At 40.3% G+C, this 13,860-nt stretch overlaps 1 protein-coding gene across 2 annotated transcripts in view; it reads right to left on the minus strand.

Annotated features, from left to right (window-relative positions):
* LOC108697740 (lateral signaling target protein 2 homolog) overlaps positions 1 to 13,860 on the minus strand; it is a 151,877-nt gene that overhangs the window by 26,335 nt on the left and 111,682 nt on the right. For both annotated transcript variants that reach the window (XM_018228079.2, XM_018228069.2), the window contains exons 6-7: positions 9,367 to 9,456; positions 8,688 to 8,789 (exon numbers count right to left, since the gene is read on the minus strand). In XM_018228079.2, the coding sequence (XP_018083568.1) occupies positions 8,688 to 8,789; positions 9,367 to 9,456 (192 nt within the window). The remainder of the gene's footprint in view (positions 1 to 8,687; positions 8,790 to 9,366; positions 9,457 to 13,860) is intronic.

Here is a 13,860-nt window from a genome sequence, read left to right on the forward strand (position 1 = left end):
TGTCCTAATGAATGGCATTATGAGCAACAATCAGCATGGCTTTATGAAGGATAGGTCATGTCAGACGAATTTGATTGCATTTTATGATGTGGTAAGTAAGATTCTGGATAGTGGGGGGCAGTAGATGTGATCTATTTGGATTTTGCCAAAGCGTTTGATACTGTGCCCCACAAACGACTGCTTTCTAAACTAAGGTCTGTTGGGCTTAATGAAGTCGTTTGCACATGGATAGGAAACTGGCTACAGGATCGGGTACAGAGGGTGGTTGTTAATGGGACATTCTCTACTTGGAGTAAGGTTCTTAGTGGGGTCCCCCAGGGCTCAGTATTGGGTCCACTTTTATTTAACTTGTTCATTAATGACTTAGGGAGGGTGTTGTAATAATGTATCAGTGTTTGCAGATGACACAAAATTATCCAGCCCAATTAATTCCATCCAGGATGTGGCATCCTTGCAACAGGATCTTGACAAACTGGCAATCTGGGCAGCTAAGTGGCAAATGAGATTCAATGTTGATAAATGTAAAGTCATGCACCTGGGATGTAAGAATATCCAAGCCACTTATACCCTAAATGGGACTGCACTAGGCAAATCCATTATGGAAAAGGACCTTGGAGTCCTTGTAGATGATAAACTTGGCTGTAGCAAGCAATGCCATCAGCAGCATCAAGGGCAAATAAGGTCTTGAGCTGTATTAAAAGGGCATAGAGTCACGGGAGGAGGGGGTCATTCTTCCACTGTATAGAGCACTTGTAAGGCCCCATCTAGAATATGCTGTACAGTTTTGGTCTCCATCACTCAAACAGGACATTATTGTATTAGAGAGGGTACAGAGAAGAGCAACTAAGCTGGTAAAAGGTATTGAAAATCTTAGCTATGAGGAAAGACTGGCCAAATTGGGATGTTCACGCTGGAGAAGAGGCGCTTAAGGGGTGATATGATGACTATGTATAAATATATAAAGGATCATATAACAATCTCTCTAATGCTTTATTTACCAGTAGTCTTTCCAGCTGACACGAGGTCACCCATTCCGATTAGAAGAAAAGAGGTTCCGCCTAAATATTCGGAAGGGGTTTTTTACAGTGAGAGCTGTGAAGATGTGGAATTCTCTCCCTGAATCAGTTGTACAGGCTGATACATTAGATAGCTTTAAGAAGGGTTGGATGGCTTTTAGCAAGTAAGGAATACAGGGTTATGGAAATAGCACATAGTCCAAGTTGATCCAGGACTAATCCGATTGCCATTTTGGAGTCAGGAAGGAATTTTTCCCCTCTAAGGCAAATTGGAGAGGCTTCAGATGGGTTTTTTGCCTTCCTCTGGATCAACTGGCAGATAGGTAGTTAATAAACAAAAAAAAAAAAAAAAGGTTGAACTCGATGGACATGTGTCTTTTTTCAACCTTACTTACTATGTTACTATGTTATAAGTAGATATATTAGTAGATAAGTACTACTATAGTTTATATAAACAAGCTGCTGTGTAGCCATGGGGCAGCCATTCAAGCAAAGGATACACAGTAGATAACAGATAAATACTACTATAGTTTATATAAAATAAATGTTTATATACACTATAGTTGAGTGGCCTTGCCACAAATCCGGGCCTGGATATTTCACTTATAGTACTAAGGAACTATCCTTAAATGTTAGGTTATTATTTTTTTGTTTTGCTGTAGTTATTTACTGGATGCTTTTTGGTCTATTCTGTTTTTTATGGTGGTCATGGTATTTGGGGGAGAGGCTTAAAGGTGGGCATGTCCATAATTTCACCGCCAAGCGAGGCGCAGCAATTAACTATGACTCTCTTTCCCTGGTAATGTCATTGGTAAAAAAATGCTGCTTAGTGGTGTCACTTGTGTTAAGAAATATATAGAATGGAAAAATATAATGGATAGAAAAATCTGATGTGTAAACTATAGGAAGGATTTGCCTGTAGGAAGGGAACTGTTTCTTTAAGTGTCTTCCAAGAGACTGCATTTACATGATTGGATTTCCATTCCGTTAGCTTGAAATGAAAGGTGTTAATTAAACGAGTAGGTACTATAAACCCCTTTGTGTCTGCTCTACAATATCTTTAGTATCAGTAAAATCTTCTTCAAATGTTCCAAACTCTGAGCAAAACCAGCCCCGGGCACTCAGGAGATAGAATTCCTTCTGTCATCTTCAATAAAAGTATTCTAACCAATGTACCTGAAACAATGCTCTGTATCAATTAAAAGCTTAATGTTTAGTAGAAATAAGCACACAATATTTTATAAAACACATTTTATCCCATACATTCAAACCCACAAAAACAAATTCTCATCACAACTGAAGTATTCTATTGTGCATTCAGTCTAACATTCAATCCTATACTTTCTAACATAAATAGTCTAGCCATTCTATCCCACACAGCTTACAGTCCATATATACCAACCCACACATTCTTAACATTCTATCTCAAATAGACTAACCATTCTATCCCCTATATTCCAACCAACACAGTCTTAAAACTCTATCCCACATAGATTAGTCATTCTATCCACAATATTCAAACAGTCTTAGGGGTATATTTATCAAAGAGTTAAGTTTATAGTGAAGTTCCGCCACTAGAGTGAAATTCCGCCACTCTCCATTCATTTCTATGGGATTTTTATAGGAGTATTTATCAAAGGGTGAACTTTCACTTCACCCATTGATAAATACGCCTTTCAAAATCCCATAGAAATGAATTGAGAGCTGCGGAACTTCACTCTTTGATAAATTTACCCCATTGTATTCTATCCCATGCAGACGAACCATATTAACCCCTATTTTGTAACACACACATTCTTTATATACTATGCCACACAGACTAGCCATTCTATCCCCACATAGATTAGTCATTCTATCCACTAAAATCAAACAGTCTTAGTATTCCATCCCATGCAGCCAAACCATACTAACCCCTATATTATAACCCACACATGCTTAATATACTATCCCACACAGGCTAGTCATTCTATCCACTAAATTCTAACTCAAAGTCTTTATTAGTCTATGTGGAAAATAATATTAATAAATCCCCTATCTTACACCCCACACAATCTTAATATTCTATCCCCTTTATTCTAACTATTCTAACCCACACAGTCTAAATATTCATTCCATCCCATATATTGTAACTCACACAGTCTAATAATTCTATCCCATAGTCGCACCATTTTATCCTATACATTCTTTCTAACCCACACTGACAACCAATTCAATCCCATATAATCTAACCCACACAATCGGACAATTCTATCCTACACAGTCAAACTTTTTCCTATTCCCACATTTCCTATCCCACACAGACTAACCTTTAATGCAAATAGGCAGTACAGAAATTGATTTCCAAGGAGCCCAAGATAACTAGTAGTGACCCAGAATGTGATTCTAATACTGGCTTACACAAATTAAATTTTAAAGGGCAACTGAATATGGGGTGCCGTTTGTCCCAAATACATTCTGTATACAAAACTATCCCTAATACACATAATGAATTTGTGACCATACACAGAGAAAAAAAATATACAAAAGACTTGTTTCTATTAAAGAATGAAAACAAAATCTGGTTAGTGCACAAAAGGATGTCATTATATCACAAACTCCATTCTGTACAGTTTAACAAGCAATATGTCTCACAAATGTATAACCTCCATGTAACGGATACACTTATGTGCAACGTTACTTACAGAATGTATTATGTAAAAACAAACTTGGACATAATATATAATAGTGTAACTAACTAGTGCTTGTCAAGCTAGATTTGACTGACAAAATAGATATCTGTGACAGAAAACAAGATTTTATAGTACAGGATTCATTCTTTCCACAAAATGACAGTTTTGTTTCACAAAACAGATAAAATAACCATTCTGTGAAGCAACACTGTCAGTCACATTCCTGAACCAATAAGAACAAAGCTTATTGCCATATACAAACAAGATGAGAAGTGGCCAGCTCTGCTCCACATGGCTAAGGCAAAGTATCTGACCTGCTATAGAGGGCGCCCTCTAATGTCCCCTGTGCTGCATAGTAATAAACATGAACAAACCTTTCCTAAAAGAGCTGCTGTTAAACACTACAGGTTCATAAATGGAAGTTTTTCCAAATGGCTGAGAAATATAATGCTGCACTTATAATGATTGTAGAAAAAGAAAAGTATGCAAAACATAAATATGATCATTTTAGGTGATATGCCTATTCTTATTATAGTAATCTGCTTGTGTGGCCATTTTGGTTAAGGGCATTCCTGCTGTTTTGCCATTATCTTATGACTCACTCTTGTTCCTCTTCCTGTCTAAGATGGGAGCAATAATGGGACAGGCCACACCCACCTGCCATCTTCTATTAAATGTACCAGAAGTTACTGTGCTTGTCTGGATGCTTCGCCTAACTCTCAGAGTTAGTTTTAAGTTTTGAATATGATAGTTAGACTCCAATGTCTCCTCCAAACTGTAATCTTGCACCAATTAGCTTGTAGTAGTCTTTTAATAATGTGCTTACCTATAGTTCAACTACTACATAATAGCTTTAGCCAGAGACTTGGGACTGATCATGTGCACACATACCTCCCAACTGACCCTTTTTCAGAGGGACAGTCCCTCTTTTGACAGCCCAACCTGAGGTCCCTTATTTGTACTGGAAATCCCTGTTTTCTCTGCACTGAACAGCTAGAAAAAGAAACAGTTTCTAACTTAATTGGCTTTTGGCAGAGAGGCCAGTACAGCTAACAGGTGCAACTAAGATGCTTTATAACAATTTTGAGATAAGAAAATAAGTAATTTTAACAGTTTAGATAAGGAGAAATATTTTCAAATTTTTATAACCTGCCAAACTTTGTAAAATGAACATGGTAATTAGGGGGTGCTGCCACAAAATGGGTGTGGTCAAGAAATTGCAGCACTACATGCAAAAAAAATTTTTGTCTCTCTTTTTACTTCCAAAATGTTGTATAGTATGATGTGTAGGTTATATGAGCAGCCACTCCTGAGTATTGTGTATAAACAAAAGGGGGTCATTTAGGCAGGGGCAATTTTAGGGGATCATAATCTATTTATATAGAAGCAACAAGCTATACAATGCTTTATATTTATTTATAACAAAAGACTCTAATGATGCCGTCCCCTTACCTGCCCAGTGCTTAACCCTTTCACATCAGAGTGGGTCGAGGGGGGCACAACACTAGAGCAGAGAGCACAACTGTGCCCATGTCACATGCATGTCCAGGGCCACCAGCAGGGGGGACAAGTGTTCCGGGCCTGAAGGGGGGCCCAGAAGTGCTGCATTTTTCAAAGAGCCGGGTCCCCTTTACGAGCCGTGCGGCCATTTCACATATTACCGAATGCGGAAGTGCCGAAAAGACGAAGCTAAAGTCCCGAAGCGGTGAAAAGACCCGAATTCACGAAAGGAGGTGAAGTTGAAGTCCTGAAGCCTTTTGTTTAAACACAGTACTCAGGAGTGGCTGCTCATATAACCTACACATCATACTATACACAATGTGTGATGCACATGATCAGTCCCAAGTCTCTGGCTGAATCTATTATGTAGTAGTTGAACTATAGCTAAGCAAATTATTAAGAGACTACTACAAGCTAATTGGTGCAAGATTACAGTTTGGAGGAGACATTGGAGTCTAACTATCATATACAAAACTTAAAACTAACTCTGAGAGTCAGGCGAAGCAGCCAGACAAGCACAGTAACTTCTGGTACATTTAATAGAAGATGGCAGGTGGCTGTGGCCTGTCCCATTATTACTCTCAGCTTAGACAGGAAGAGGAACAGGAGTGAGTCATAAGATAATGGCAAAACAGCAGGAATGCCCTTAACCAAAATGGCCACACAAGCAGATTACTACAATAAGAATAGGCATATCACCTAAAATGATCATATTTATGTTTTGCATACTTTTCTTTTTCTACAATTATTATAAGTGCAGCATTATATTTCTCAGCCATTTGTAAAAACTTCCATTTATGAACCTGTAGTGTTTAACAGCAGCTCTTTTAGGAAATGTTTGTTCATGTTTATTACTATGCAGCACAGGGGACATTAGAGGGCTCCCTCTATAGCAGGCCAGATACTTTGCCTTGGCCATGTGGAGCAGAGCTGGCCACTTCTCATCTTGTTTGTATATGGCAATAAGCTTTGTTCTTATTGGTTCAGGAATGTGACTGACAGTGTTGCTTCACAGAATGGTTATTTTATCTGTTTTGTGAAACAAAACTGTCATTTTGTGGAAAGAATGAATCCTGTACTATAAAATCTTGTTTTCTGTCACAGATATCTATTTTGTCAGTCAAATCTAGCTTGACAAGCACTAGTTAGTTACACTATTATATATTATGTCCAAGTTTGTTTTTACATAATACATTCTGTAAGTAACGTTGCACATAAGTGCGTCCGTTACATGGAGGTTATATATTTGTGAGACATATTGCTTGTTAAACTGTACAGAATGGAGTTTGTGATATAATGACATCCTTTTGTGCACTAACCAGATTTTGTTTTCATTCTTTAATAGAAACAAGTCTTTTGTATATTTTTTTTCTCTGTGTATGGTCACAAATTCTTATATAACATGAGAGACATTCATTCTGTGTATTAGGGATAGTTTTGTATACAGAATGTATTTGGGACAAACGGCACCCCATAACTGAAGACTCGCACTGAAACATTCACAAGCATCTAAAAGCAACCAGCTGTCAGTGTAACCAGCATTCTCTCGCACCTCTCAGCAGCTAAAGCGATATACATTGTTCACAACTCATAACTGTTCAGTATAATGGTTGTTTAATAAAGAGCATCCTTCTCTCAGGCTGCTGCCACTAGACTGTGTGAGCTCTGTCATTCCGGCAGTTGACGCTACAGGAAAGTTCTTGGACTAATGTCATTTAACAGCAAATAGCTGCTCTTTGTCAAGGTGGCAGTTGATAGCAAGAGCTGTCTGTCACATTGGCTGCTGCTGTAATCCGCTGCTCTGCACTGTGGGCTGCCATAGCAGGGAAGGATTGTCTGTTCTTCTGCCAGACTGATTGCACTTTGGGAATTGTTGAAGAATACATGGCTCTGGCTGCTGATAGAAGGAACACTCATGGCTCACACATTCAAAGTTATGGGATGCTTCATTAGAAAGGTTTTCTGTCGTAAGATTGTTCTTTAAGTTATTAAAGTAAGTGCTGTTTTGTGGTAAATAGGAGACTATTCTGTTTTATCGTCTCTCAGTAAAGAAGCCTGCATATTGCTACAGGGGACGGCAAGTGATTCTGCAGGGCTGGAAGCAGAGATTCCTTGTGCCAAGTGCCTGCTCTGCGTTATTCTGACAGCTGAGAGCCAGTCATGTTTTGTTTCATTCATGAAGTTTAAGGGGTGACAGTACTCGCCTCTCTTGGGTAACTGATAAATTGGGGCCAATAGGCGAATTTGCACCTCTTCACTTTGCTGATAAATTTGCGACTTTCGTGCGAAATCCGTGAAACAGCGAAAAATTCATGAAGCAGCGTCATCGACTCGTTTTTGACGTTGACGTCCGTTTTTTTTACGCCGGGTTTTGTTTTTTGACACCGACATCAGATTTTTCCGAAAATGCGCTGGTGTTTTTTTGACGGCGGCGAATTTTAGCGACTTTATTCGCCGGCGGCGAATCACGCGAATTCACCATGAATTTCCAACATTTCGGCCCATACTGGGGCCTTTTTCAAAGATGAAAAAGGCCCCAGTATGGGCCAAAACTTTGGAAATGCATTATGAATAAAGCACATCAATTTTTTCACGATAAACAAGGAGTGCGGGTCCATTTGCTATGATATATATATAAAGACAGAGCAAGGAAAGTTGGAGGGGTAGGGCTGGTGGCGAGTCACCCATTCACGGGGGGCAATTAGTCATCCCATCCCTACCAGAAACATGCATCCCGTATCCTTTTAAATGATCAAAACATTTTAATCAATGTATGTTGGAAAGCTGCTTAAAATAATACTGGTTTGTTATTTAAAAAAAAAAAATTCTTGGTGCTGTTCCCCTTTAATTCAAGGTTGAATTTACACATTTCATTGTCATGCGGATAGACACTACATTCCTCACAGCTAAAGGATATCTGTAATTAAACTGTCGCCCCGTTCCTAAACAATACCCTCTCCAGCTTATTTTTCAGGAGAATTACAGAGCACAAAAATACCCTGTAAAAGTGCAGATTGCTGCGGATCTTGGTGGCGGCCTGAACTGTATCTTCTTTTATGACAGGAAGATTATTCTCAGGAACACTTTTCTCGTTTCTCTGTAATTGAATGCTGGAAAACAGTCTCTAACGTGAGCTGTAAAATGATCTCTTAGCAGGAATACAGGTACACGGAGGGGCCGGAGCGGCACTTAGAGCTAATGATGCTGAAACGATAGATAAGCCGGATAGAAGTCTAATAGAAGGTTAATGTGCTGTGTTAAGTATCATACCTGCCTGTGCCATACCATAAACCACCTGGCCACTGCTTTAGCATGACTCTTTAAAGGAGAAGGAAAGTCATCTTGCACTTGGGAATGCCAAATATTGAACTGCGCGCAGAAGTCTGGTTCGGGGAGGCACGGGTGGAGGGAGGGCAGATGGCGGGCAGGTGCGGGTCTGGAAAATCCCGACCCGCACATCACTAGTTCCCAATATATGTTATTTCTACCAGCTAGCACTTACCTTATTTTCCTTAGCAGGGTGTGGAAAGGCCGAAAAAGTTCAGACATATCTTCTGGTTTGCGTTCGAGGTTGAGTGGTCCTTCAGCGTAAACAACAAGACCACTGTATGGGGCGAAGGAAAGGCATTTGAATAATTACAAATTGTTGAGTGGACTTAGTGACTTCAACTTTAGGCTCATATTCCCAGTGGAGAATACTCCCCATACTTTAGTTACACCACTACTTTCAGTTCAAACTCGCAAAAAGAGAAATAAAATCAGCACTGCGCAATATAATATGTTGGTGCTCTTAAAATACATGGTAATAATAATAATAATAATAATAATAATAATAATAAAAGAACACTAAAAAATGCTTTCGGTCGCAAACCCCAAATTTATTTTAGAGAGAATAAAATGAATATTGCCTATGCTAGCCATTAACATTGATCCATAGATAATAACGGGCACGAATATGGCAAAAGCCATCATCTTATCTGTGTGCCATTACTCTAACCCTTCATTCTTCAGTGGCTGTAGGGTTACAACCTTCTCCATCACATCCCATAGGCCTTGTTATCATTGGCCGTTGCCCAGGGAAAGTGTTTAACAAACATGGCATTGTTCTAACAAGCTACTAGTAATCTGGAGTCGGCCTATGCCTGATTGGACCTTAGAAAAGGCATCAACCCTATACTTACCACACAATGGCTAGTCTTGGGATTGTAAACATTAATGCTGGTTCATAATCATCGATCATATCTTGTGTGAGGTATCCAAGCTTTAAGGCTCTGTTTCCAAGACATACATAACAAAATTAGGAAAACTGGAAGAAGAACATGACATATAAATGAGACTGGCAATTCTATATGTCACAATGAAATTCTTCAAGTCAAATAATACATCTGTTGTCCTAATTTCAACAGCGCCAAGGGCTGCAGCCGTTGGGCAATTCGGACCATACTGTACACATATGGCACTTTGGTCATGTAAAGGTAAAGCTGGCCATAGATGTTGAGATTTTTAAAAGATCAGATCCTCATCTTGAGACCATGATCTTCTCAGAACGATCGTACGAATTGACCATCAATTAAAAGACCAATTTGCCAGGAAAACAAAAGGGAGCTGCCTGCTTGGCCCTGCAAACATAGAGAGATTGCACTGGGACCGACAAAGATTTTTTGACCTGGCCGATCAATTTCCTGACAGATGTTGGCCGAAAAATCGTAAGATGTACGATCGTTCGATTCCCACTAACCGCACGATAATTTTGAAGGATTGGTCGGACTTCCCTAAAATCGGTCGTTCGGAAAGAAGAATCGTTGCGTCTATGGGGAGCTTAAAGGGGAAGGAAACCTAGATGGCGCAAAAACCCTCCCCACCTCCCTTGTGTTGCCCACCCTCCCTCCTCCCCCCTGGCCTACCGTCCCGCTGGGCAAATGCCCCTAACTTGTTACTTACTCTTCTGCGCAGGTCCAGTCCAGGGAGTTCACAGACGACATCTTCTTCCACGCGATCTTCTTCCTGCTTTGAACGGCGCATGCGCAGTAGGAGCATTTCGCCAATACGATCTACTGCGCTTGCGCCAAAAGTACTTCGTGACTTTTGGCGCATGCACAGTAGATCTGTACCGGTGAAATGCACCTACTGCGCATGCGCCAAAACGCCGTTCAAAGCAGGAAGAAGATCGAGTGGAAGAAGATGTCGTCTGTGAACTCCCTGGACTGGACCTGCGCAGAAGGGTAAGTAACAAGTTAGGGGCATTTGTCCAGCGGGACGGGTAGGCCAGGGGGGAGGAGGGAGGGTGGGCAACACATGGGAGGGGGGGAGGGTTTTTGCGCCACCTAGGTTTCCTTCCCCTTTAAGTGGGGGTTTCCAATACAAGCTTCCAATCCTGTAGAAGACCAGTTCACCTGTCCCAACTGAAAACTTCATATGGTGATGCCCCTTCTTGCTGAATGAAGATGGTTCTCAAAAACCATTTATTAAGAGGCTGGCCCAAACAAACAGATAATTATATTTGCTTATCCCGGCAAATGTTCACCCTTTATAACTAGGGATGCATCAAATCCACTATTTTGGATTCAGCCGAACCTCCGAATCCTTTGTGAAAGATTCTGCCAAATACGGAACTGAATCTGGATCCTTATCTGCATGAGGGATGGGAAGGGGGGGAAAAAAAGAAGATTTTTTTATACTTCCTTGTTTTATGAAGAAAAGTCACATGATTTTAAAGGGGTTGTTCACCTTTAAATTAACTTTAAGTATGACGTAGAGAGTGATATTCTGAGACACTTTGCAATTGATTTTTATTTTTCATTATTTGAGGTTTTTGAGTTATTTAACTTTCAATTCAGCAGCTCTACAGTTTGCAAGTTCTGCAAGTTTTTTGCTAGGTTGTAAATGACCCTAGCAACCATGCATTGATTTGAATAAGAGACAGGGCTATGAATATGAGAGGCCTGAACAGAAAGAGGAGTAACACAAAGTAGCAATAACCATAATGTGTAGCCTTACAGAGCATTTGTTTTTTTAGAAAGCTGGAAAGAGTCAGAAGAAAAAGGCAAATAATTAAAAAAAACTATAGAAAATAAATACTGATGACCAATTTGGAAAGTTGCATAGAATTGGCCATTCTATAACATACTAAAAGTTAACTTGAAAATGAAGCACCCCTTTAAGGATTCGTATTCAGTTCTGCCAGGCACAAGGATTCCACCGAATCTGAATACTGTTGAAAAAGGCAGAATACCGGACTGAATCCTGGATTCGGTGCATCCCAATCTATAACTGCACAATATTCAACCTTTTAGCCCAACAGGGCAAACATCTGCTGTAGCTGCCACTGTGCAACCCGACCATCCTCCTCCACACCTTTTAAAAATAGTCAATGTCCCACAAATAAAGGGGAAATTGTGAAAGACAAAAAATAAAAACCACTGGTGATTGTCATCCAATGCTGTTTTCACTTAAAGGGGAAGGAAACCTAGTTGGCGCAAAAACCCTTCCCCCTCCCGTGTGTTGCCCACCCTCCCTCCTCCCCCCTGGCCTACCTGTCCCACTGGGCAAATGCCCCTAACTTGTTACTTACCCTTCTGCGCAGGTCCAGTCCAGGGAGTTCACAGACGACATCTTCTTCCACGGGATCTTCTTTCTGCTATGACCGGCGCGTGCCCAGTAGGAGCATTTTGGCGCATGTGCAGTAGATCCGTACCGGCGAAATGCTCCTACTGTGCATGCGCCGAAACGCCATTCAAAGCAGGAAGAAGAACGCGTGGAAGAAGATGTCGTCTGTGAACTCCCTGGACTGGACCTGCGCAGAAGGGTAAGTAACAAGTTAGGGGCATTTGCCCAGCAGGACGGGTAGGCCAGGGGGGAGGAGGGAGGGTGGGCAACACACGGGAGGGGGGAGGGTTTTTGCGCCAACTAGGTTTCCTTCCCCTTTAAAGGGGACCTGTCACCCCAAAAAAGAATACAAAATCCTATTTTGTTCTGCCAGTTGAGCCAAATAACATTTACTTACACTTTTTGTTTTTTAAATCTGGTGCCATTTTGTGGAAACTGCTATCAAGGCAAGTTTAATCCCAAAATCTCATGTGTAATATGCCCATGCCAAGGCTATACAACTATAGACAGTGAGGAGGGCAGCGGGCATGTGGGGATGGTGGTGACATCAAACAAATGCAAAAACAGACATGGATGCTTTAATGAAAAATAGTTTGGGTTTCATTTAAAAAAAAAAAATGTATTATACAGGTTTTTATGTGACAGGTCCCCTTTAATTCCCAGGAGGTGATTTGTAGGGCTCTGAGCTGGGCCATGTGCATACGTTATGCTATTGAAAATAAGACTATACTTGAGAATTAAGAATCATCTGACATGAGAACAATGAGTTGCTAGGGCTCAGCACTTTATGCTCAGCTATAACAGGATTAGATCTGTGCTCTACAATAAATAATACAGGGACCGCAAGAAGTGAAATACTATTCTCTGCCAGAAATAATTCAATTACATGTATTAAATGAATTGAACTTTCTGAACTAGCTTGTGTAATCTGCAGGCCCAAGCGGAGGTTTTAGCAGCTAATGATAATCCCGTGTAATGCTGGACAGTTTCAGTTAATGCAATATGAGGAAAGAATGGACAGCTTTCCCTGCTATTAAAGTGGACCTGTTACCTACACATAAAAAGCTGCATAATGAAAGTCCTTTTCAAATTAAAAATGAAACCCAAATTCTTTTTTTCATTAAAACGTCCATACCTGTTATAAAGGTGTTTAAATATCTGAGCTGTCAATCAAATATCTGCCCCACCTCTATGTCTGAGGCATAGAGGTGGGGCAGTCAATTACTTTCACTTTCCATTCTGCACTTCCTACATTCTCTGCACTCCTCACATTTCCCCTCCCCTCCTCAGGCTCTATACTTGTATAGGGCATTACACATGGGCCTTAGGTACGCCATTCTGGTGTTGGTGTATACACAAGATTTTGGGGTGATACATAATTTGTCTTAATAACAGCGTTCAAAAAAATGGCTCCTGCCTGTGTGCTGTGATTGTGTAATGCCACGACTGAAGGAAACAAAATTTAAATAATAAATATAGTGTATGTAAAGTTTATTTTGCTCAAGTACTATGATAGAGAAGAATCTGAAATTATTTCTTGGGGGTGACAGGTCCCCTTTAATGCTGCCCCACAGTGTTTTTGTCCCATCTATCTGCCCATCTAACCCCAAGATTAATGGATATTATATCATGTGTACAAGATTATGATCAAAGTTCCCAGAGAAGATCAGACCATTGGTCATCTCTCTCTCTTCCCTGTTCTTGTTTATAGCCTCCTACAGTAAATTTAAAACATCTTCTCACTTTTGTCTCAGTAATGTGCCACCTTACTGGCCTCCTCATAATATTCAACCCTATTTTACATTTAGGAGTATCTTCTATTTCTTCAAGCCCTACATCTCATTCTCCTGGAACTTTAGATATACAGTACTTAGTAGTGATGGGTTTTAACCGACCCGCACCCCAAACCCGCCCTCCCTCCACCAGCCACCCCTGCCCGCGTGTAATTCTCCAAACTTTCCTAAGTTAATATTACATTTGCTAGTTAGTAGCTAGTAAAATATTAATGCATTGCTAATGTTCAACTGATAATCATTTTACTGGCAGCAATCTTAGTATTTATTCATGAA

This window comes from Xenopus laevis, chromosome 1L (genome assembly GCF_017654675.1).
Source record: "Xenopus laevis strain J_2021 chromosome 1L, Xenopus_laevis_v10.1, whole genome shotgun sequence".
NCBI classification, from domain to species: domain Eukaryota; kingdom Metazoa; phylum Chordata; class Amphibia; order Anura; family Pipidae; genus Xenopus; species Xenopus laevis.